The 27686-nt window shown below is 35.8% G+C and overlaps 1 protein-coding gene across 1 annotated transcript; it reads right to left on the bottom strand.

The window, feature by feature from the left end:
• Window positions 1-872: 872 nt before the first annotated feature.
• Window positions 873-27130, bottom strand: LOC105047065 (uncharacterized). The gene is made up of 12 exons (XM_010925854.4): window positions 26970-27130; window positions 24244-25652; window positions 22225-22232; window positions 18329-18504; window positions 17551-17611; window positions 17369-17467; window positions 14882-14976; window positions 14508-14621; window positions 11955-12022; window positions 11048-11158; window positions 1950-2193; window positions 873-1185 (listed from the first exon to the last, which is right to left on the bottom strand). The coding sequence occupies exons 2-12, from the start codon at window positions 25563-25565 to the stop codon at window positions 1075-1077; spliced, it is 2409 nt and encodes an 802-aa protein (XP_010924156.2). The 5' UTR covers window positions 25566-25652; window positions 26970-27130; the 3' UTR covers window positions 873-1074.
• Between the last annotated feature and the right edge of the window lie 556 nt (window positions 27131-27686).

Here is a 27686-nt window from a genome sequence, read left to right on the forward strand (position 1 = left end):
ATATCTCTCTCTTTTATAACCATTAAAAAAGATAATAATTAAGTATTCTTGAGATCGAATGTATTTGAAGCTAGAATTTGAGAAAAAAATCTTATACATTGTAATCACTATAGTAAAACTTTTGCATCATTTCTACCTGTAGATGTAAACCAACAGATGAACTACAAATATTACGTGTTCTTTTTTTTTTTCTCCTTATTTCATTATTCTCGCTGCGCATCTCACCCTCCAATTGTGAAATCCAGAAAATATACAAATATAGTAATAAATCATATGGGACCTTGGCATTAAATCATATTGGGGCAGGATTCTGGTGCACAGTTTGGGAGCCAGGCTACTCGCATTGTCCTTCGCAACAAAATTCTCGGTAGGATAGCAAGGAAAACTTGGTCTTCCAGACTGATTACGAGTTGGCTACGACCGTTAGATTACAAGTACTTGAAATATAACAGTTCGGAGCACATTTTGGTAATAGAAATGACACTAAACGGGATCAGTATGATGGTGCATATTCAAAATTCACTAAGTCCTTGGAAAAAACATTTGACCTTTTTTCCCTTTCAGGCATGCAACAAACAATAATACAAAGGGCCAGAAAAATTAGGATGTGGTTATGACCATCGACTGGATATTTCAGCAATTTCTTCAGATAATGATCCAGAGCAGCATCACATGCAAAATATGAACAAAAGACCGGACGACCAATCATTCTTCCAGAGGCAAAGATTGTTGCAAGCCAATGAACAAGCTCAGTTCAATTATTAAAGCATGCTCTTAATTGCCATGAACAAAGTTTGTCCAATAGACTGTCCTCAGTAAACTTAAGTATCGAAAGGAAAAACAGATAAATTCACAAACCATTCTCACCGAAATTAAGAATAAACTAACGTAAATATCATTTACTCATAAAATTAGTGAATACCGTAACCTACAGTCAACCTGATTACACAAAGGAAATCATGCCTCCGACACAGCTACGTAGAGGAAGCAAAACTTTATCTATCAGAGTCAGCATTATACACATGGATACATATAAATTTTAATGTACGGAGCCCAGAGATACATATCTGATAACTAATTCGGGGAGAGAAAATGGACTCGAGCAAGAGCATACTCCTTCCCTGCCACCCAAACACCAGTCTGTGACCACTGCACGTCTTCCCAATCCAAATTCTCCTCCAATACCTGCACCATTGAAACAGCAACAAGTAAAAGAGCATTCCACAACTGTTGAAGAATATTGTACTTAATATCGAAATAATACGATGCTATCCTAACCACGGAACATCTTTCTTTGCCTCTTTCCAAAATTTTGAATAAGTCCATATGATCTCAAAGCACCAGGCTGCCAGGTTATTACATGGATGAACAATGAGAAATGCTAACATCTAGACAGCCTGGTACGCATCTCCGGAAAAAGCCTATGATTCTGAACCGGTGCATGCATGCTACAGGAAATGACTGCCAAAAGATTGTGTGCGTGGGAGAGACACACACACAGAGAGAGAGAGAGAGACTTGATTTTTCTAGAAGAGTTCCACACAAAAAGCAACCAGACATTTCAACAAGATACTGGATTTAGACTAAACAGGCAATAGTAGCCTCTGCTAAAATTTTGATGAGTCAATGATGGTGGATAAAAACGATCCCAGCAACCAAAAACAAATTAACTCAAACATCTCATCTCAATTCAAAGTAAATGTGACTACCTTTGTTTAATGCAATGATAAACTAAAGTGCCATAGTTGCTTAAGAGAGCACTAAATTAACGTAGCCCCGAAAAATGCTTCAGAATGTTATCCATATAGCACAACTAAAGATTTCCTCCAAAACCTAGTTGTGAGTTTCTAAATTAGCCATCATACAAACAGCTAACCATACCCAACAAAAAGTGCCAAAACGGACTTTATTAGGATGGTTGTCTCAGTGAAGGGAAATCAGATACCTACCTCCACATGTTCCATAGGTAATGGGATTCCAATAGAACGCATAGTTTTCTCTGGAAAAATCTTCTTACAGCGAGACCACCGAAACACATCAATGAGATTATCACGGTCGGTTGAATTTCTGTCCCCATTTTGGACATGAGAGCTATGGATTTGAGGCTTCTCCTGCTCTGACTCTGGTGCTTGAGATGAAGTTGGCATTATTCCATTACAAACAGCCTTCTCCCCATTGAAGCATAATTCGTACCTGCAAGGGGGGAAAAAATCAATCAGAAAAAGGACCTGGTTCAGAATAGTGATAATTTTAATAATGCTAAATGCAATCCCAAGATTATAAAAAGATCAATTTAATGGGAACAGCATCCTCAGCATTCAACAACTTGCTTTATTGAAATGCATTGGCAAATAGCATAGTTCCTTAACTAACAAATATGTTACAAATTTCAAGTTAAAACAGGAAGAATGGGAACACCCACTTCTCGCAAGTCCTCTCATCCAGAAACATAATGCAATGCTCACCCAATTGGGCTGCCCTCACCCATTTTCCTTCTTTCGATTTCACCTAATCACTCCTAACGTGCGCACGCACGCACTTGAGTGTGAGAGAGAGTGAGAGAGAGAGAGAATCCTTATTTCGAATCTTTGCAACCCCTCTTTTGTGAACCTTTCTGTGCAAACTTGGGCCCTGAACAATATTAGATCCCCAAACCATGGGCTACATTATTTATAGCATATACATGCAGCTATGGTTAATAATAAGTGATATATTTTTATATTTATTATAGTATTTTTGGTAATTTATGGTATTAACATCTTCTTAAAAATCTAATTTCATGAATTTATTAAATTTTTTAAAAAATAAGTAATTTTAGAAAAAAATATGAAATTAGATATATTTATGAAAAATAAGATGTTAATTTAATTGAGCAATTTAAGCACCAAAATGACGAAAAATTTTTGAAAAATTTAATGCATATTTTTTTCAATTTTTCAGATGAAAATCAGAGCAAAAATGGAGCCAAAATACCCTAAAAAATCTTAAAAATAGCCTCCGGTGCATGGTGGACCAGTTGATTGGTCCACCGAGCCAGAGAGATTACTAGCAAAAAAGACCTACAATGGGAGATTACAAGGGAACCCGACAGACACACACCTTCAAGAGGAGGTGTATATCAAGTTAACATTCCCTAGCTGAAGAGGTTAAATTCGCATCGTTGATCCGTAGGATAGAGGCTCTAGAACTCAAGGAACACACCTAAGTGAATCAAATTGCAACAACAACTTGCAATGGGTGTAATGCCACAGACCACACGATAGAAGGATGTCCTTTCTTGATGAGTCCAGCCAAAACGAAGTAGCACAGGTGAATGCAGCCTATCAAAGACCCATAAATGACCCCTACACACCAACATACAATCCAGGATGGAGGAACCACCCCAATTTTTCTTGGTCACAAGGGTCAAACTCAATTAGACCTGCTTTCACTCAACCCAACCCCAGACCCACTCAATCATCAAATATCCCATCAGGTTTCAGCAATGATCAAAGGCTTAACTCGCTAGAAGAGAGTCTGAAAATCCTAGCAAAATCATCTGCTAGCACCAACACTACACTGAACAACTTCATGCAGACCACAGACCAGCTTTTAACTTCCAACACCCAGGCTATTACTCGTTTAGAGATGCAATTAGGTCAATTAGCCAAGCTGTAAGTGAAAGAGAAAAAGATAAACTACCGAATCAATCTGAGGCTAATCTTAGGACCCAGAATAATCAAGGACCACAACAAGGAGCCCAGATCAACCAATTAAATGCAATTCACACTTTAAGGTCTGGAAAACAAGTAGACAACCATATCGGTACACCTGAAGATCAAAATGAACCATTGTCTAAACCACCTCATGAGCAAATGATCGATCAGACCGAGTTTGAGGATCCATATAAGTCTAAGGAGTCAACAGAGATTAACAAACCACCCAAACCACTTGAAGAATCCACATCAGGGATTAAGCAATTCGAGACATCACCCACCAATTCTGTAGCTCCTTTTCTAAATAGACTTAGGTCCAACAAACTCAGCTCATATGGATCAAATCTTAGAGATGTTTAAACAAGTGAAAGTGAATATCCCTCTATTAGATATGATCCAACAAGTTTCCACATATGCCAAATTTCTCAAAGACCTATGCACAAAGAAGAAAACCACCAATGTTCTCAAGAAAGCCTTCTTGGCGGCTAGTGTAAGCACATATCTATCAAGCCACATACTTGTCAAGTACAAAGATCCAAGGTCTCCTACAATCTCTTGTGTTATTGGAGAAACCATCATTGACAGGACCTTATGAGACTTAGGGACTAGTGTGAATATCCTACCGTATTCGGTCTATGAAAAATTGGAGATAGGAGAATTAAAGCCTACAGAAATTACATTGCAATTGACAGATCGATCGGTGAGGGTCCCCAAAAGAGTTGTGGAAGATGTGTTAATCAAGGTAAGTAATTTCATTTATCCAGTGGATTTTGTGATCCTCGAGACTGAACCAGTGATTAATCCAAAAGATCACATTCCAGTAATCTTAGGAAGATCATTCTTAGCGACCACCAACACCCTAATCAATTGTCGCAATTGACTCATGAAACTCTCATTTGAAAATATGACCATTGATCTCAATATTTTCAATCTTGAAAAAAAAAGGAACCAATTCGTTGACGTAAATCTGATTTAGAATGAGATCTATGAGATCACTGACCTAGGGGAAGAAGATTGACTGTAATATCTGGTCAGATCAAAAATTTAAAATAGCTTATGAAATATCTCCATCTAGTGATCAAAGAGTTCATCCACAATGGCAACCACCTGTCGAACCACTTGTGAGGATGGATGAACCTATACACAAGCCATCGATTGAAAAGCACCTAAACTAGAACTCAAAATACTCCCTCAGCATCTCAAATACGCATATCTAGGTCCATCAGAAATCCTACCGTAATTATCGCATCAAACCTAGATCAAACCCAAGAAGAGAAACTTTTAGCTGTCCTCAAAGAGAATAAGGAAGCCATAGGCTGGACCATGGCTGACATCAAAGGGATCAGCCCTTCAATTGTCCAACATCAAATTTATTTAGAGGAAGCCAAACCAAGCCAATCAGAGACCCCCAAAGAAGACTTAACCCAGCTATGAAGGAGGTAGTGAAGAAAGAGATTCTCAAGTTACTAGACAATGAAATTATCTACCCTATTTCAGATAATTCATGGGTTAGCCCAATTCAAGTAGTGCCTAAAAAGTCTGGGGTAACAGTGGTCCAAAATAAAGCAAATGAGTTAGCGCGACTAGAGTCCAAACTGGATGGAGAGTTTGTATTGATTATAGAAAATTAAATGCGACTACAAGAAAGGACCATTTTTCCCTACCATTCATTGATCAAATGTTGGAAAGGTTAGCTAGACATGAGTTCTACTATTTTTTTGATGGATATTCCAGCTATAATCAGATTCTTATAGCAGCAGAGGACCAAGAGAAGACCACATTTACCTGTCCATTTGAAACTTTTGCCTATAGACGTATGCCCTTTGGTTTATGTAATGCTCCATCTACTTTTCAAAAGTGCATGATTAGCATCTTTTCTGAAATGATTGAAAGATTTCTAGAAATATTTATGGACGATTTTTCCATCTTTGGCTCTACCTTCTCTGAGTGCCTACATCACTTAAGACTGATCTTAGAAAGGTGCAAGGAGAAACACTGAGTGCTTAATTGAAAAAATGTCAATTTATGGTCAAAGAAAGCGTAATACTTGTCCACGTTATCTCAAAGAAGAGAATTGAAGTAGATAAAGCCAAAGTAGATTTGATTGTAAATCTGTCACCATCCAAATCAGCCAAAGAAATTCGCTCATTCTTAGGACATGCTGGTTCTATAGGAGATTCATCAAAAATTTTAGCAAAATAGCCCAACCACTGACCAATCTTCTTGCTAAAGACATCAAATTTAATTTCACTTTAGAGTGCCTCGAGTCTTTTGAGCATCTTAAAAAGGCACTGACATCTGCACCCATTATTCATCCACCTGATTGGACTCAACCCTTTGAACTCATGTGTGATACATCTGATCATGCCATCGGAGCTATTTTAGGACAAAAATTGATAAACTGCCACGAGTTATTTATTATGCTAGTAGAACCCTTAATGTGCGCAGCTTAACTATTCAACCACTGAAAAAGAGTTTTTGGCTATTATCTTTGCCCTAGAAAAGTTTAGATCTTATTTGATTGGGTCACATGTCATTGTATACACTGATCACTCAGCCATTAGACATCTCTTGATAAAGAAACATGCAAAAGCACGTTTGATCGATGGATTTTACTTCTTCAAGAATTTGACCTAAAAATCAAGGATAAGAAAGAAACCGAAAATGTAGTGGCTGATCACCTGTCCCGATTGACTGATGACCCTCTAACGAACCATCAATAGAAGTCTTTTCCTGATGAACAACTCATGTTTGTGACCAAAGAACCATGGTACACTGATATTGTCAATTACTTGACCACTGGTAGGATTCCTTCTTATCGGAACACTCAGGACAAACACAAATTCTTTGCCCAAGTATTTTATTTGGGATGATCCATATCTGTTTAAACAATATCCTGATCAAATCATTAGATGTGTCCCGGACCACGAGATCAACAGTATCTTATCTTTTTGTTATGATCAAGCCTATGGTGGCCACTTTGGAGCCAAAAAAACTGCTGCAAAAGTTTTTCAATGTGGATTTTACTGGCCCAATTTGTTTAAAGATGCATATGAGTATTATAAAAGCTACACTAGATGTCAACAAGTAGGACGGATCACAAAAAGAGATATGATGCCATTAAATCCGATCTTAGTTATTGAGATTTTTGATGTATGGAGAATCGATTTCATTGGACCACTTCCAAACTCTTTCGAAAATGAATATATCTTAGTGGCTGTCGATTATGTATCCAAATGGATAGAAGCTATGCTGTGTAGATCGAATGATAGCAAAATTGTTATTAAATTTTTAAAAGAAAATATTCTCTTTCGTTTTGAAATCCCTAGAGCCATTATAAGTGATCAGGAAACACATTTTTATAATCGAACCTTTACAACCCTGATGAAGAAATACAACATCACCCATAAATTGGCCACACCCTATCACCCCCAGACTAGTGGACAAGTTAAGTTTCAAATCGTCAAATCAAACAAATCCTAGAGAAGACTGTAAGCACCAATAGAAAAGATTGATCCTTGAAGCTAGTAGATGCTCTTTGGGCATATCGCACTGCCTTCAAAACCAACTTAGGAATGTCTCCTTACAGGCTTGTGTTTGGTAAAGCATGTCACTTGTCAGTAGAGCTTGAACATAAGCTATGTGGGCCATCAAAAAGTTAAACATGGATCTAGATGAGGCTGGACAACATAGGAAGTTACAAATTGATGAACTTGAGAAAATTAGGAATGAGACATATGACAATACTAAGATATACAAAGAACGAACTAAGATGTTTCATGATCAAGCAATCCTTAGAAAATCATTTTCATCTAGTCAAAAAGTTCTTTTGTATAACTCTAGGCTACATTTATTTTCTGAAAAACTTAGATCTAGATGGACAGGATCCTATATTGTAAAAGAGATTTTTTCTCATGGAGCTGTAGAAATCAAAAACCCAAACAATGATGCTACTTTTAAAGTAAATGGACAACGATTGAAACCATTCTTGGAATTGCCTACTAAAATTGACTAAAATTGAGGGCCATGGTTCTCCATGAGCCTATTTATTCTAATTGATTCTTTGAATCTGGCTGAAGACTTAAAACTTAGCACTTTCTAGAAGATAACCCAGTTTTCAGTTTTTGCTTTTACTTTCTTTTGCATTATGTTCAGGTTAATCAAGGCTTGCTTTGTACGGATTTGAAGGCAATATTGGCTAAGATGGGAGAAGCACCAATTTTGCAAAAAACTTCTGGATATGGTGACATCTCTCCTTTTCTTTCTCTTTTTATGCACCCTTCATTTTTCCTACTCCATTGAGGACAATGTCGATTAAGTTGGAGAGGGAAGAATTAAAAAAAAAATTCAAAAGTCCTCAAGTAAGTTAGTATTTAGCATTTAAGCACCAAATTACATTTAAGAATTGAATTAAACCAACATTTTTAAAAAAAATTGATGTACAGACTAGAGAGTTTGTGAGATATCGAGAGATCAAGTATTAAGAAAACTCAATAAGGAGTTAAGTTTAGAACTTAAACAATTTTCTTTGAGCATTTCTAAATTTTTTTACCAGCATCAAAGAAGAGCTTACTTCTTATAGACTTGTGTAGGGTAACCATACGTTTCTTCATATATTTAAAAAAAAAAATTCAAGTACTTCATGCTGAGTAATCGGATCTCTTTGCCTAAGCAAGCATTGAGTTTCGCGTCAAAAGGTATGAAGGACAAAAAAATTTTGTTATAAAGCTAGTTTTAACTCGTAGCCTGTTTGATTCGAGCAAGTAGGTCCGAGGGGTATTCTATACCTAGTACCTAAAGCCATCTAGTTTGGGAGTCATTGGCTAAAAACTCGCTACATGGATTAAATAGAAAGCTTAAGGGGTTAAGACATTCAATAGCAGTACAACATTAAAAAAAAAAAAGAGTTTAATAAATGAAGGACGAAAGTAACAATGTACTTGTCCATAAGAAGGTTAATGATTTAGAGATAAAGGTAGAAATAATTTAAAAAAATTCAAAAAAAATTTAGTATTCTTAGTTTAACTCTTATATTAATTAGTATTAATACTCCAATGACATACCTCACTCACGCTCTACTGTATATCAGTGGCCTTTTTAAAATTGTTTGGTGAAATTTGAGACTTTAAGTTAAATGATACTTAAATCTAAATTCTTTCTTTACTTGAGAACGAGCAAAGTTCAAGTTGGAGAGTGTGATAAGTAGTATATTTTTATATTTATTGTAGGTATTTTTGATAATTTATGGTGTTAACATCTTCTTAAAAACCTATTTCATGAATTTATAAAATTTTCTTAAAAATAAATAATTTTAGAAAAAAATATGAAATTAGATATATTTATAAAAAATAAGATGTTTATTTAATTGAGCAATTTAAGCACCAAAATGAAGAGAAATTTTTGAGAAATTTAACACATTTTTTTCAATTTTTTAGGTGAAAATCGAAGCAAAAACGGAGCCAAAATACCCTATAAAACCTTAAAAATAGCCTCCGGTGCATGGTGGACCGGTCGGTCGGTCCACAGAGCCAGGGCACGGTCCACCAGAAACAATACGCGGTCCACAAGCGCGGTCTACGGACGGTGGAAGCCTCTTTTGCACGATCCAACGGCTGACATCCATCCCAACCCAGATCCGACGGTCCACGTTTGTTGTCGGTTTATAAGAGAAGATTTTTGGGCCGATCTGAGCGGTCCAATCCAGATCTGACGGTCAGGAATATTCCTAGGAGATCAATATGTTTTCTAAAAATTTTAGGACTCCTTTGGTAATCAGAAAAATATGAAAAAATCATCTATAAATAGGAGGTCCGGGAATAAGCTTGAGGAGGAGAAAAAATCAGAGAAAAAGCAAGAAAAAAATAGAGAAAAAATTCAAAGAGCTTTAGGGATCAATTATTGAGAGATTATGAAGCTAGAGAGCTTGATGCGAGGCTAAATCCCTTCAATCCAAGAATATGATGAAGCATGTAAACAGATTTTTATTTTTTTTTGTATTTAATTTTTATGCAATAAAATTTTGCTTTTATTTCATATCTTTTTACCTTTTTCTGAGGTATTGATCCAGCCTACACCTTCTCTTGATGTGCCGTGATCCCTGGATACGGTACGTGCTTTGGAGAGATAGATCGTAGTATGTTAGATTGAATCTTAGATCTTGTAATTGAATTTAGATAGTTTATACTCCAACAGGACGAACTGTAATCTACTGATACAGTCCGTATCCCTTAGAGATAAACTATACTAATATCATAATTACAAGAATTTTATATTACAACATAAAAAAAGAAAGAAAATAAATCTCTTTGCATGGTGGATTCAGAATTCCTGGGTTATTTTTCTGAATTGTTTTCTTTCATAATTTAATTTACACTTTTGATTTCTTGTTAATCCTTCTACAATCAATTCTCTTTTATTTTTTTTCTTCATAAAAAAAAGAGATAATCGCCCTAGATCTCCGTGGAAACGATCCCTACTCACCCTATCTATATAGTTTGAGTTGATTTTTATTCTTGACCGCCTACGACAGCGATCAGTTAACCAACCGAAAAAATGTAACATCAATAGAAAATTGCATCAGAAATCCTCAACTCCGACAACATAAGGAACACCCTCAACAAACATAAAGACCTCTTAGACGAAACTTAACCTACTGGAAATGTGGGCGTGGGCGGGGGCGGGGGGGTGGTGGCATGGTGTAAGGTTGTAGAAGAGAGATGTTTAGCTACTAGATATCCGCTATAAACCATATAACTTATTAATTGGTGTCACTTATCATGGATTATCCTCACTGAAAATCCTTTATCATAATCAAAATGAACCAAACCTGGAGGACTTGATTCCAGCTGATTGAAGTAGACTATATGATAGCCACAATACACCGGATGATTCCTAGTACAAGGATTGCACTAATGACTTCATGATAATCTAATATAATCACGATTCACCGGAGATCTCTAGTACTACCAGGACTAGCCTATATTTATTCTCTACTCTTAATAGTAACAGTGACCAAAGAATATCAGAAAATGTCGAAACATTCCCTAAGATGCAATTTATCAAGAACAAATGGGACAGAGAGGCTCAGTAATCATCCAAGATGCTGTAATCCAACCAATAATTGAAAAGCCTTTCTTTAATCAGCACCATCTAGATATGTACATGGTATTCATCAATTTTTTTAGTTACAAAATAAAAAGTAATGTACAATACAGAAATGATTCACCTCTACCTGCAGTATAGTAAGCACAATAGATCATAACAAATAATTATTAAGCATTTCAAATAATAAAATGAATGAAAATACTCAGACAACTTCTCAAGGAAAATAAAATTCTATGTAAAGATCATACCTATTATAATGTGTTTCCAGATACAGAACTTCACCCTTCTTCAGCCGTGCTGAAGTATAGAGAGGCTTCTTCAGCCCCTTATCAGCAACTATGCTAATACTATATTTCAGCCTGAGGCAATAAAGATGAAGACAGAAAAACAAAAGTCATTTCATCATATAAAATGTATTGAATAGATTCCCTGTGTACATTGCATCATGATTGCTGCAACGACATTGACAAAAAGTCCAACTCTTTATAGAGTGTCAAACTGGACAATTCTAAAAATCATTAAATCTGAAATGATGTCATTAATAATTCCATGAAGTGAAACGGACATGACTCTATGTACTGTACTTTTCCGATGGAAAGCCAATAAGAAAAGAAAAGGCCAATATGCATAACTATCAGAAGTTCCACAATATCAGAGAGAAGTAGAAAACAAGTATGAAACCATCAAGCTTTAAAAATTATCAATACATAAGTGATCACATATTAGCGGGATGAGACACTTTAGTCATGGTCAGGGCAGAAAGTTTTGCAGTTACTGAGGGTTATCAAATTTGGCAAACTCTTACCAATTGGTAGTAATAGAGTTAAACAACTGGTGATAAAATCATATATTAGTTTATTATGAAAACACAGAAAATTTAACAAATAAAAATAATGATAACTTTGTGAATAGACGAGAATATTTTTTGTATCATAGTTGATGACAATCAGATCAATAAAAAGCAAAGATTAAATTCTTATATCTACATGAATTTTTCCTGTACCAATTTCGAGAAACAAACACCATATATATATATATAATATATATATATAAAAGCAATGCCCACAATAATTATGTTTCAAACATCCGAAATTACATAAGCGTTGGAGTAACATAACAACCATATAAAAGTTATTAGAAGAGAATAAATACTACCATGGTTCATTGCAGAGATTGTACTGAATCGTAACTTCACGGACAAACCTTTGTTGACGCAAAGCATTCTGCAGCAAAAACCATGCAATGCCTCTTCAACCAATAGAAATGGCACCTTTTTTTTTTTCTTATGGTAACATCAAACATTTTGATACTGTGGTGTAAAAATGAGAGTTATGATAGTTTGAAAGTAAATAACAATCAAGAAATAAGTGAAACAAGACAAAGTTTCCAGGCACACCAAAGAGACATGCACAAGATAACAATGATGAACCATAAAATCAGAAAATTTATGTGATCCTAATCCAGCTCAAGATGCCCTATATCTTATTAAGAAGTTGCCTTGGGTGTTTCCTACAATAACATGTTCTAATTAGAGGCATCTATATACACTGAAAGCATCAAACTTATGTAAGGAAACAACATGCATTTCAGAGAATATACATTTGTCAGAAATCTTAGCAATTGAAGTGTGTACTAATTTGTGACATACAAAATGAAAATATTCTGCAGACCAAGGATATGGGATTTTTGTTACCAGACTTTCAGATTTAGCCATGTTTGGATGCAATGAAATTTGAAGTCTTTAAGATAAAGACTTTGATAATACCCAGTTTTTTTGAAAGCATGAGAGAAGGGAGGGAGATCCACTCGCAGCATACTTACCCAGGTCCAAATACTTTGGATGTACCATACAAGCCTCAAACCCAGAGCCTCTTGGTTGTTGAGCGAGGGGTGTAATCATTGGGATAAGCCCCAAATCACATTTAAAAGTTGGGAGAAAGAAAACATTTACTTAAATGATATTCATGTAGTAAGGTTTGTTTCTGGGCCTGGACACCAACTGAACTGACCTATCGTCCTTATATAGGACTATTGAAACTAAGCCAATATAGAAAGGAAAAGAGAGCTAGTAGGTCTTTGCGGATGAAAGAGGGGAATTGAACATGGATTTTGTTAGCTTCATTTGCACTCTATTATAAGTAATTCTTCCATGCATTTTGAAGTTAAGATCTCCTGTGCTTTTCGAAACTCAGGTTGATTGTGAATCTCGATATCCTTTTAACTATTAAAATCTTGGTTGCTTTCCAGAATTTAGCCTTTCTAATTACATTTTGGAGTCTAATTAGCTTCAAATACACAAAATTGTTACGTGTTTTGATGCTGTAACTAGCTAAAAGTTTTTGGCTTATTCTTATATGGACCTATGCTAGTTTAAATTTGTGTTTTAAGTCTATATTTGGAAATTTTAATCATGAGTTTTCAAGTCAATATTTTTGAACTCATATTTACACTTGAAGCACGCATCAGTTGTGGATAAGAGTACTTGTTGGCATTGGTGCCTTCCAATAAAAATTTCACAAGGACGTGAAGTTTTGTTTACTCCGAAAATAATGCAATATGTGTAATATATGGTTATATATGTCAAGCCAGGTAGTATAATTGGATCCCAACTGAACTACCTATGGAGAAATCTCTAATCATGTGGTATATCTGGACCCAAATCAATGATGAGGACATATGTGGACCTCTATGCTTGTGGTATATTTGGGCCTATAAAGTATTGATGATTAATATAAGTGGACCTCTGGTTATGTAATATAAGTGGACCTCTAGTTAGGTGATATATTTGGGTCAAATGCTCCTCTGAAGAAGTGGTATATTTTGGAATTCAAGACTTAATGGACGAGGCAATATGTGCATGTTGAGGACATTGGTGGCCTCATTCTTGTTATCAATGAGGATATACGCAACATCATCTGCATTAGCAATGGACATATACTTGGCCTTGAAAAACTGAGACCTTTATAACAAAATGTGAACCTTTGTGAATTACCTAAGTTGTTTTTATAAATTAAATATGATCTAATTTTGTAGTGTCTCATTTCATACTAAAAATCCTGACTTTAGTACATCATTACAAAATCATTTTATTGAGCTTTTGTTTGACCTTTCCGGAATTACTTTTTGCATGGTAAGAATTTATACTATATGTTCCAAATTCATTAGTTCCTACTAGGAATTTAAATACTGGGGAACAGAGTGAAGATTACTTATACCGATATGTAGCTCATTCAACCATAATGAAACCTTTTCAGAGAAAATACTGATAGCTCGGGTGGACATTCTAAAGGAAGTGGACTCAATAACTAGGGTTGCCTGTTAGGTCTGATGATGGTTGAGACAATACCGGCACCTTAATATTATTGCATGTCACATGTTACTATGCATCTTTATATAGGTATAGTAGTGTATGATATGTAAACGTACTATACCTAAGACTTATGGTTGTGTAACACCCTTTTATTAAATTATTCAATCATGCAATGTGTTTAAAGATGGCCTACTCTTAATGTTACTTCTCCAGCAATTACAATGGTCGCTCCTTGGGATTCAACAAGGTTTGACCTTCAGAAAGTGACAACTATATAATACACATAATCGCATGAAAAACAGTCTGAAATTCATGATATGGCTAAAATATGCCTAATGGTACAAGAAAACATGTAAAAGGGGAAAATGATTGAAAATATAAGGCACCCATGCTATTACCGAAGCTGCAGCTCTTGTTGTCATAGTGCGTTCAACAGACACAGGAGCAAGAGTTGGTTCCACAGCTGATGTATGGGTAAGACGAGGCTCAAGATCAATTGTCCCACCACCTTTCTGTCACATATTTGAGCCAAAGATATGACAACTTATCGAACAAAAAGCCAAAGCATTTCCAGCATTTGCAATATGAAGTGCAGATCAAAAGAATGCAAATCGTGAACTGCATGATGTTATACACTAATCCATCCATTTAAATGAGAAGATTAGACAGTAGGTAATCTGAAAATAGCAGTTTATAAAAGCAATATGAGTATTTCAAGTATCAGATATCCCAAGTATAGCCAAATTAAGAAATAATAGAAGATGTTTATTGCCTTCACGATGCAGCATCGCTCTACACGGAAACTGCAGCCAATTCCAGCTCCCCAAGCACGTGAACGGACATTATTCCTTAAGGTTGAAGTGTAGCCTAAACAAAGGGTAAGAAAATAAATCTCAAAAGCCATATAAATAAAGAAAAAAAGATGTCTGCAGCAAACAACAAAGAAACTAATTGTTCACCTGTAGTGGTTCAACAAGCATAAATGATACTTTAGAGAAGAATCGAGCTACAATAGTCAAGTCTATTATTTAAAATCATATTGAGGAAGGAACACTATCGCTTTTAAAACATGAAAAGGGCAGGCTAAAAATTTTACATGAACTAAAAGACCTCAAGTGGATAGTAATGAATACTCATAATCATGAAGCTCGGAGTGGTACAAGCAGTTTGCAGGACATTTTTGGTAGGGTGGGATCTTTCAACTTAGTTTTGGTCTGCAGCATACAAAATGCTGGAACAACCTAAGACAGTATTTCCCTGGAGCCTCATCCTAGAAAATTTTGCCCATCTACTAATAGGCCTCTGCAATTCATACAGCCACATATGCATAGCACATGAATAGCTCCTTTTTCATAACATCGTATGATCAAGAGAAAAGCAGCCGATAATCTCAGAATAAACTTCCATAATAGGACAGAAGTGGAATAATAATCATCAAGATAAAAAATGAAAAAAAACTACTAATGTGGGTTCCACAACAAGGATCATTGCAAGTCCTGCATATCAAGGGGGCATGTGTAGCACATGACACATTGAAATAACAACCTTCATATATGCACGTTTTACATCATTACTTTTGACCACTCTTGGAAGGATGCCATTTAGAAGCAACACAAAACATTATGTATACTTTGCTTAAGGTTCCGGTTGGCATGGCAAGCAGGAAACAGCTTTTTTACACAAACAGTCAAAGGTTGTAAGAAGTAGCATACATCAAGATAGAGGCAGGTTGAAAATTGTTTGAGTCCATAATGCCTAATAACTAGACCAGGTAAGTTCAAGAGCTCCTACTGGAGTTAACCTGCTTATCATCTCTAGGATCCAAGCTGTGATGCCTGTACCTCAATTCTATTAGTCAGATTATAACAGATGAAGGGTAGGCAGTTACCATTGCAAATTTTTAATGTGGCACCTAGTCACCTACCATTAAATTAATGCAATAACTCAGAGGAGGAATGGCTTGCCCAGGCAAGGTTCATGTATCTAATTACACACAAAGTACCCAAGCATAGGGAGAAGTAATATTCAAGGATCATTGCAGAGTTTGACATTAGATGGTATAGCTATTACAATCTGATGAGGACCGTAAGTCAACATTGCAGTCCTCATCATATCATAATAGGTTGTTGCAAGCGATGGTATTAAGGCAAAACTGCCCCAATTAACAAGCTAAGAAATATTCCTTAAATTCCATCAAAATTAACATCAAACAATGTATTAACAATGTCAAATTCAGGGATCCTTGTAGAGATAGATATTTGACAATATGGCAAACCTGGTTTGCTTCAAGCTAAGTAGATCAATTTGTTCCACTTACACAATGCAAGTTGAGATGTCAGTTCTAGTATTAAGTAAAGGTAAATATTGATTGGTTTAAATGCTTTCTGACAAATTCAGCAATCCATCCACCTCTTTTACATGGGGACTTGCCACAAATGTCAGAGGAAGTGCAGAGGCAATTGCAAAACCACTGCTTAGTTATCAGAAATTCCAGATTCCTTCGAATCATAATACGTTCTATATAAAGGTATGTGATCTGCTTATACTACTATGTTAACTATCAATTCAATAGACCCAGAAACTTGATCCAAATCAAATTAGTCATGTCTCCAAGGATGAGGCCACAAAAAAAAAAAAACAACAGGCCTAGTTACTTGGGCCCCCATCCATGTCTGGATGTGGGCATGGATCTATTAATAACCTGCAATATGTTTACACTAAGTGAGCCCCAATATGTATATGAAAAACATCCATCCATTTTGCAGCAATTCTTAAAATAATAAGCAACATAGAAACCATGCAAATGGACATTTCGTATCAACGAATTTCTTAATTTCAACATAGAAGTTCTTAACCATGATCAACTATTCTACCTAGCATATCGTGCTTGCAGCTTATACAGAACATCGAAACTAGGACAAGTACTTGATTCTAGTTATATATGTACTAAGTGATCTAGAAACTAACTGCTCATATTATTGCTTCAAGTATCACTAAGATACCAGATGATATAGAGAATGCATTTCACTCAGTGATAACATGTCATTCACAAATAGCAATATCATAAATTTTCACAAAAAAGTCAGGTATCAAAGTTAAAAAAACCACTTCCATTCTACGTCACTATAAATAAAAATATAACCAATATCACCCAATTGACATTATTCTACGCTATGTTGATGCAGTTGAAAGCATTTACATCTCCCAATATCCATAACATGCACAAAATAACAGGTAAGTGTTGAAATTCTGAACTTACTGTCTTGTGGTGGCAGAATTCGAACTGTCGCCCGTAACTCTTGAATGGCAAGTGGGGGAGGGGATGATGTTGGGCAACAGTAACCAGTGTGCATGAGAACTGGCAAATAAGACCAATATAAGAACATTATTGTAAAAAGATGAAAATAAGGTCACAAGTAGCAAGTGTAAGAAAATAGATACCAGCAACTAGATCTGAATCATTCGTATATACATCTGTTCCCCATAGCTGGGCACCTTTGACCTGCAAATGCATCTGTTAATAACCCCCTAAAAACATATATTTCAAAACAAAATAACCAAAAAACCACTAGAGATGCATTACAAGCTAATAGCATCTGATGGCTTATTTTAGGATCTACAAAAACACCATGCACAAATGCAGAGGCAATGAACCTTACATCAATAACCTTTCTGTTGGGATGTATTTTTCATTAAACATGTCACTTCAATAACAGTAGCCGCCTCATCAATTCCTATGATTAAGATCATATAAATTAGATCTTTTCGTTTCTCAATATAAAGTGTATATAAACACGATAGATCTCAATAAATATGTGTAGGTACACATAGACAAAAACTGTGTGTATTCATTTATTGTTGGGTTAACAATACACCTCCAGCTAACCGGCATAAACCAAAGAACTTTGGTACATCTGTTGGCGTTAGGTTACCACTTGTTATAAATACCACTAATTCATTTTGCAGGGCTCTTTTTATAGTTATGCCCCACAAAAGATGTCATTATGGCTTATCAAATGGGTCTAACTTTAAAAAATTTCCTAGAAAATAGTTGTGTCATCATTATTCCCCACTTATAGCAAGTTGCCACAATCATTTTCATATGCCCTACATAATTTACAAGCTAAAATAATTCTCTCTAACTATTCAACAGAACACTGAGAGATTGTGGATCAAAATGATAATAAAAATAACCTTTTCCTAATCAATTAGTACTCACTTGATGGTTAGTGGAAGTAACATATTCAGCAGGTATCCGGATTTCCAAAGTTGGACCATTTTGCAAGCTTTCATCACTTTTAGTATCTTGAGATGCTTCAAATTCTTTCCAAGATTTTAAAAGTTCTTGCATGCATTCACCAGCTTTATAAACAATTGCAGAGACTTCAGGTTTACCTGCAATATTAGGGCAACCAATTACAGACAACAAAGGAAATAACGGAACATTGTCGAAGCATAAATAAGTTCTATGTACTTTATTCTCAAAAACAAACATTAAAAACATGTGGAAGCCCAAAGCACCTTGCATGTATTCTTCAACATTAGGAAACAAATTCAAATCTCCCCTTATCTCTACGGCATTTTTCCAATAAATAAACACAACAAAAACAAAATTAACTAAATCCGGGTCCAGTTGTATCTAAAATGGATCCGGACAAAAGGCCCAAATTTAGGTGTAATGGCATTGATTTGTGTGGATCCTTCAGGTCAAAGTTGATGGATTCAGGTTGCCTGTCTAACAATGAATCCACAAACCAGAAGTATTTGACAGCAAACTGAAATCATAACTTAAGCAACTGGCTTTAGTTGATACTCAAATAGATAAGTTCTAATTAAATCATTTATGTACATCCAATCACAATCTATTCATAAAAAGTGGCATAAATGTCAAAAGCATTACCTAAGCACCTAGGCACCTAGAGAGCCTAGATCGCCTGGGTAATGGATGGCTAGGCACTCTTATATTAGCAGATATATAAACTCTTTCATTTTGGTGCTTTAGCACTTTATTTTCATTATTGTGACTGGAAAAGAAAAGGCTTAATTAAAAGAAATAACATAAGATATATTTCCACTTTCTGTACCCAAAAAAAATAAGATATATTTCCACTTTACTTTCTTCCAAGTTTCAACCTAACGCCTCCCTCATCTCTCAATGCTACAATAGCCTGTCATTCCCCTCCAACTGTCATCTATCCACCTGCTTATGCACCACCGACTAGGGGCTCTGGCAGACCCCTCCAACAGCCATTCAACCACTAGCTGCCCTCCAATAGGGGTCCACAGTTTGCGTGACTGCCAATAAGGCCCTTTTTTTCCACTACTTACTCTTTTCCTTTTTGCTTTCTCTTTTCTTCTCTTATTCTTTCCCTTGTCATTTGACAAAAGAAAAAAAAAATCATTTCTTCTTCTTCTTCTCTTCTTCCTCTTCTCCTTTGCATCCCTATTTCAATTTATTTTCAATTTCTCTATTTTTCTGGTTTTCTCTATTTCCCTCACTGTTGCAATTTTTTTGGGTAGGGGGTATGCAATATGGGATTTATAAGCTTCAGTTTTCTATTATTAGAGCAGTTAAATTTGTAGTTTTTGTATTAACTTTTAAATTTTACTCTGCTTCTCCTTTATCACTCTTATGTTCGACTAGGTCAATTAGTACGATGAAATCATGTTATGGTTAATCCATTTTTATGTCATAATAGCATATTCATTTTATAATATATTGTTTGAAAAAAGAATGAGTAACTACATTATTTTGAGATCCTTTATGTATTTTTTTTTCTCTTTTCAGATATAGACTGTTGACATCACTAGGCAGTTAGTCCCCTACCAACTAGGGGATGCCCAGCGAACAAGAACCTGTGTAATATCAACGAAGTTCACATCTTATGCATGACAGGCAGAGATACCAGCACAATAATCAAGTATTAAATGGTTAACAAGTGGCAGATTTAACTATTAAGGATGACATGGGAGTTCCTCCTAAATAAGCACCTCAACCCTCATACCGAATGATAGAAACATAGTGAAGAATTCAACAATAAATCTAGAGCTCAAAGTACTAAATAGGCTTCTAAACAAAAGATGCTTGAGGAATGATGGAAACACTTAAACAGTCTGTATAACAAATTCAGAACAGACATAAAGCTGAGAGACTGAGAACTTAGAAATAAGAGAAGAAACCAGAAGTTTACACAACTTTTTCTTTAAGAATGATAGGGGTGATGATGTATGGCCTCAAGTTAGTAAAAGTTAACATGTTCTGGTGCATTTATTTTTGTGAAAAGCTAGAGATTATAATCAATAAACTAAACAATCATCAGAAAATTTGGTGGCATGACTTTTAAGTTCTAGGAAATGCATGCATGTGATTTTATATGGTGATATGTTATGCATTGTTGCTGGCCCAATACACCTAGAATGTTGCATCAATTTGTGTGATCCAATAGTTCCTACCAAAAGGAAAGTTCTCTGAGATGTTGGGGAGTAAAAATTTATAATCTCTGAAAATTATATGTTGTTCTTGTTATCCTAAAAACTAAAAAACATGCAGAAAACCAATAATGAAAGGGAAAACAAAACAAATACCACAGCACCAAGAATAAAGATTAGTATACTTTAAGAGATAAGGGAGGTCATCATTGATCTTTTATCAGCCATTGCTCTCTGAGATCATAATTCTGCCAACATCCAAGGTGATGATGGAGAGCTGGATGTTAAGGGACATGGGTCAATGCTTATTATAGACTCTGATCATCTCTGTATCATCCAACTTATGTCAGGTTAGTGCATCATCATCTAGTAACAATGTTGCAGACATAATTTCAACCTTGCCAAATAGCCTAGGCGACCACATGGGGTTCATTGTTGATCTTTTTTGAACCACTGCACTTTGGGGTCATGATTTTGCCAACATCCAACTTGATGATGGAGAGCTGAACCTCAAGGAGCATGGTTAAATACTTATTATGGACTGCGATCATCTTTTGTGCCATCCAACTTATCTCCAGTCAATGCATCATCATGTAGTAAAAGTGTTACATAAAGACATGGTTTCAAGTTGCCAGCCTTGCCAACTAGACTAGGCAACCCCGTGCAATAGCCTAGCAATGTCACCATGGCAGTTTTCTAGGCACTCACCCAGGCAACAGACCTGGTCCAACGTCACCTGATAGTTTTTTGGTTCAACTACAATAAGTTAACATTTTAACAAACTTCAGAGCATACACTATGAACATAAACTATTAGAACATTTTAAAGATCAATTATGGTCTGTTAAATGTGGCTAAATTCATAATAAATATAAAAGAAGATTTGTTGTTTTCATCATGTGTTTAGCACCCAAAATTAAGTTAATTTACATTTTCAGTTATATAGCCTTTATGCAGATCAAATGTAAATATGTCACTCCCTTGTTATCATAAACATGTTATTTATTAGATAAAATCATAACAAAATTCATATATATTGTATGCATGTTTATATACTACTATGCATGCTTATATACTGTAATATAGTTATGCACATATACCTATACATTTGTTTGCATGCATGTTCATATATACTACACGCATTCACATATTTTTACATATTTATACATATATGTATATGTAAGTATATATAGACATATTTATATACAAGTATTTTTATCTCTATGTACGTCAGCGTGTATATATAATGGTCTTGGCAAGGCTCACCTTGGCATTCATGGGCTTGTCTATCACCCTGACCCTGGTGGTAGTCTAGGTGCCCGGGCAACCAACTACATGTAATAACAACCCAACAAGCCATACATAGGCACACAATCATACGATAGGTCCCCCAATAGTAGGAAGTGAATTGCCAGATCCAAATACTTTTATCAGCATAAATTTAAAATTATAGCCAATAAATCAACGATCATGAAAAAGTAAGTGAAAGGAAAGAAATCAACAGAAAAAATATGTAAACAAGTAAATGCAAGTTTAGATGTTTCTTTTGGAAGCACATCCAAGCACTTAAATTCTAGAAGAGAAACATGGCTTTGCACTAGCAAGATGTTTTCCATGGTTGAACTTGCAATCAAGCATTTGAATCAGCAAAACCTGTTAAAAGAAGAAATGACATAGATTGGCTGACCTTGAGATCTGCAAAAAGTAAAAAAAGAAAGAAAAAAGTAATCAGCATATGTCTAGTAAGAGATAAAGAAACATGTGAAGGAGATGGAGCTTCTAAAAATAGCAGACAAAAGACCATCTATCAAATTTAAAATGATAGATATCCAAATGTCAGTACTTTCTGTTTCAGAGTACACTTAAAAAAAGCCTAATTTCAACCCAATAGAGATGGTAAAATGGTATTAGATGCAAAATTGCAAAAAGAATAAATAAATATTTAAAAAAATGGAGAGATAAAAACCTATTTAGGACATAGCAAGATTAGAAACTTCAAAATGCATGCAATAAATCAAAGGACCATGGGCAGAATTAAGGGGGCCAGCTGAGTCAAGGCATCCAAAAGGCTTCGCCAATTCTCCAAGTACCTACCAATGCCTCCCCTTTTCAAAATCATTTGCTATTCACATGAACCCCACCACCTCTCTCCATAAATTTATCACCCACCTATTTATGAGCCAGATATGTTCCAGTCTATGAATGTATCATTTATCCATTAAGAGAAGAAAGAAAATCTTGGGCCAAATCTCATCAGCTTTAGATAGAGAAATTAAACTAATTACTTGTTCGCACCTTTAAATAACCCATGAGAAGCCAATTCTCTAGGCCACCAAGATAGTTTTCCATTATTCAACTTTTTCTTCTATGTTTTTCCCACTAAGACCACTCTTTTCCCCCACAAACCCACACATCTCAAAAGCCGCTTGTTCTCTCTTACTCGCACATCAGCTACTAGGTTCACTGTCATAACTGTTCATGTTGAGAAAAAGAACATGATAAATGGTATTAACTTGTGTTTGAACTATTTCTCTAACAGCAACACTTTAAATTAGTTTTTTTCCCCCTTTTTAAGCCACTAAAATAGAGCTTCTCTAGCATATTTCTTTCAATTGTAGTTGTTCCTTTTACTCCCCAAAGCTTCTTTTTGCCGACATTATGTATTGTATTTTTCTTTTTACATAATGTAATATTTGATCCTCTGCAGTTATTCTGTCACTCTCCTTATCACCTCAAGGAAGGAAGGAGTCTTGGTGTCCTTTTCTTTGTAGTTTGTGCTTTGCACTTTTCCTCAAACATAGTTTTCTACAATTGCTTTTTGAAATAGAAACCAACTTAGGGGAAAGCAAATGAAGCTAACAATCAAGATTTGTCAAATGAAATATATTAGGAATCGCACATATGTAAAAGTTATTCAGGGATATGCAAATCAGGATCTTTTTTCTCTTCAAAATATGGTAGATATCCATAATTGCAAAATTTGAAGTAAATGCTAAAATACTGTAGGCAGCTGACTGGCACCCAATGGGCTGCCTAGTGCCTAGGAGCCGTGCAGGTGCCTAGGCAGGTGCACAGAGGTCAAAGCAGCCCGATGGAGAAATCTGGAAAAAAAAAAAAAGAATCCACAATAAACAAAATATATCAAATCAAATGAAGCTGAGTAAATGGATGGCGCCCACATAACAACAAATAATAATGATTCACAAATTCATCGCATCCTTAATGTGCAAACATGATGCAAATAATAAGGCAGGAACCAATGCAGCAGTTCTTAAAAACATTAAGCACAACCAAGCAGCACCAGAGTGAAAAGGTCCTATAACAGCAGACAATACAAGGGTCAAGTAAACTGAGAACAGGCTCAGTTCCATATTTTGAATAGGAAGGTGGACTTAATGCAGATGATCCAACTGATCCCCAGTGACTACCACCAACTTCTTTGCCTTACAAACTGAACAAGAAAATGTTTCTCTCAAGCTCGCATGTTATCACATAAAATAATAAGAAAGCAATATGTATGTGTATATCCAAATTTGCATAAATAAATTGTAAATATATACATGTATGAATATGTGAGTGTACCTATGAATAATGATATATGCATACAGATGGAATTTATACACGTATGCATGAATACATGGAAGATAAGGTTCCAAAAATTTGCGTTTCTAAGAAAGATTCCGAGCACAATTATATTACAGCATACCCTTCATCACGTGCTCTAGAACGGAACCGTGGTTCTCGGTTAGGTACTTGAGAAGTCCCCCTAGAACGCAACATCCTCCTACGTTGCTGAACACCACCAAAAACTTCCTTATCCTTTTCTGTAGCTCCATCTGGTTCTGCACATCCATCATCCGATTCCTTGTCATAACACTTGCTACGCTGTTCATGTTTGTCACCTGCATCTACATCCCTTTCTCTTTTTCTATCTTTAAAATCCCTATCATAAGATTTCCAGCTGTCATCTTTAAGCCTCTTAGGTTCAAATGTTGCATTTTCCTGCTCAGCAACTTTGACAGATGCATCCACAAATTCCTTCTCACAGTGCAAACTGTCCTTTTCATTTGCATTCAACGACTCTTTCTTAATGATTTCCTTCTCCCTGTCATTCCGTTCCTTGTCTTTTTGAGTGTCCTTTCTCTCCCTCTCCCACCTCTCCATGTCCCTCTCTTCTCGCAGCACTTCTTTGCGTTCATTACTAGCACCACCTTGTTGCATACTGTTTCGGCGGTCATTTCTATCCTTATCCCTTTCTCCATAATCTCTATGTTTGTCATCCTTCCTTTTCCTATCCTTATCTCTGAATTTGTCTTCACCTTTCAGATCAACCTTGTTTTCTCCAACAGCCTCATGTGTTTCCATGGAATCCCGCTCTTCAGCTGCCGTCATATCCTTTCCAGCTTCATCTGTGTTTTGCCTCACAGCACGCCATGAGTCCAAACCATCATTGGAGGACTCGAAATATTTTTTAACCCTTAGGTGTTCTTTGCTCTCTTTCCAATTTAGGTGTGAACTTGTTGAAGTGTAATTGTCTTTATCAAATCTGATGTCACCCTTATAGTCAATGTGAGGACCCTTATCAGACTTAAGTTCCTTTTCATCCCCCCTAGCATCCATCCTTGGATCATTCTCAACCTTGCCACCTTGAGAATCCATCCTAGTATCGGTGTGCAGGTCCCTAACCTCCGCCTTTGTTTCCCGGTTTTCCGACTTAACTTCTCTGGCATCCTTTGAATTTTTGAAATCTAACCTGTTCTCAGATGTAACTGGATGGTCTAAGGAGCTGTTAGAAGTTGAAGGCATCCGATGCAGCACAGATGATCTCTTGTCAACATCACGGGGTTCAACACGTGGGACTTTTGCAAATCGTCCATCCTGCCCATGCTCAAAAGTTAGGTGAAAGTCACTAGCAACTGGTTGAATTAGCTTTCCAGGACTTGAGTATATGCCAGTTTCCTCAAGTGGTCGTTTTAAAGGAGTAGAATGACCTCCCTCTTCATGCAACCTCTTCGGAGCACCGCTCATAATGTTTCAAATGTTACCACTCAGCTGTTTCTTTGACAAATAGAGAGAAAGCAATTGACTGAAAGATCAGGTAGCGTCAATTAACATCTGTTCAGAACCTCATGCGGACAAAAAAAAAACTCAAGTAAGGATTTGGTCTGTAGCATAAAAATGAACAGAATGCTTTGTTTTATCATTCTGGGTTGACTTTAATGTAACAAATCCATCAATTGTTTCTACACGGGGTGTAATTCTAATAATGGCCAAAAACTGTCTGGATAAATATTAAAATTGAAAAAAAAATGCTGGACCAAAATATAGATATACGAACGTCAAACATTGCAGTGGTAAACCATAACCATATCCATGTATTCTAAATTCTTAAAAGTAGATTATGTCAGGCATTCTTAATGTGTAATCTTCATAGCTTATCCTGGTAAATCTAAAAATCTAATAAAAACCAAGAGAAAACTGCAAAGTATATGAATGTTGTGCATGGACTAAGTTATGAACTTCAGATTACATATTGTAGCATCAGATGTACAAAATTACACATAGTAGATAATCTACAAATAACATCAAATTGTACTTGGGCTTGATGAATTATTGATATTTGAACCCAAACATAAAATCAGTATATCAACACCCAATTTTATCCAGCGGATACATATACACATATGAACATTGAATAATAAGTAGTGAAATCAGTAACCATAAATTCTTGAGAGATACAGATACAAATCTAAAATTAGCCATATCCATAATAGTTCTAATGAATGCAGATACAAGCTAGACAGCATTTATATCCATATGAAGTATACATATATGAATCGGATACTAATGGGTGCATATAATGAATTTAGACCAAACAATTACCAAATGAAAAATTAGAGTCTAATTAAATTTATAGAATTATCAGATAAGTAAATAGGCCTTTACATCTGAACCGCATTCAAAGGCTTTAATTTCAGAAGCATTACATGTTTATATTCACATTAAATATGCAGAATTCCGAAATCTGATTTACCAATAACTGCCAAAATTCAATGGGCCTGACACACAGAAGAAATAGTTGGTTGCATATGAGTCCAGTCTAATTCAATCCCTGGGAAGAAAAAAGAAACGGAGAAGCAGCATGACAGGTTCTCAATGTTGATTGATTTGGCTCGTCCGAAGAAAATGAAGAAAAATCGATCTGACAATCATAATTTTTATTAAAAAACTGTTTTCAAAGGTAAAAGGGGAAAAAGTGATTTTCCCGATAACATAATCATCTCAATTTATTTCCCATGACAAAAACGAAGAAGAAACACAAACACACACGCAATTATGAACTCTGCTCTCCGATTCCTCCTCTCTCTTCCCAACAACAGCAAGCAAAGCTCCCTCGAGAAAAATACTTCATTACTAAGAAGAAGAAATTACCTCTACTAGCGAAGAGGATGAGCCACGAGAGATCGACGGGAAACGGCAGCTCGATGTCGGATCAAGGTAGTTTTGGAAGAGATAACGGCAGCAGGGGAAGGGGAGGGAAGGAAGAGTCTAGGGCAGAAGGGGTTGGATATTGCAAACGGCCAGGGTCGGGTTAAGGGTTATAAGTGGTGGGCACGTGTCAACGCACGTGATAGTGGCATGGAAGGTCGAAAGTCGGAATCCGAACCCTCCTGGAAACTCCGGGAAACGGCCGAAACGTATATAACGTTTTTTAAAAGGGTTATAAGTGGTTGGAGATCGCAAACGGCAGGGTCGGGTTAAGGGTCACAATCGCTGGGCACGTGTCAACGCACGTGATAGTGGCATGGAAGGTCGAAAGTCGGAATCCCAAGCCATCCTGGAACCGGAAACGGCCGAAACGTATATAACGTTTTTTAAAAAGAATAAATAAAAAAAAAAAAAAATACAACAGATGGTATGTCTGAAAAATTCTTTGTGCACACAGACAAAAAATTTGATGTAGAGCATACTATTTTATACGATTATTTATGTAGCTATTACTTTTAATATGTATTTAATATCTATAATTTATTTTTTTTATTTAAAAATTTTGAATGACGAAAATATTTTTATTCTTCGAAAAAATTATGATATCTTATGTTATATTATGACATCCTGCACGTAGGAAGTCATAATTTTGACGCAGAA

Source organism: Elaeis guineensis, chromosome 6, assembly GCF_000442705.2.
Source record: "Elaeis guineensis isolate ETL-2024a chromosome 6, EG11, whole genome shotgun sequence".
NCBI lineage: Eukaryota > Viridiplantae > Streptophyta > Magnoliopsida > Arecales > Arecaceae > Elaeis > Elaeis guineensis.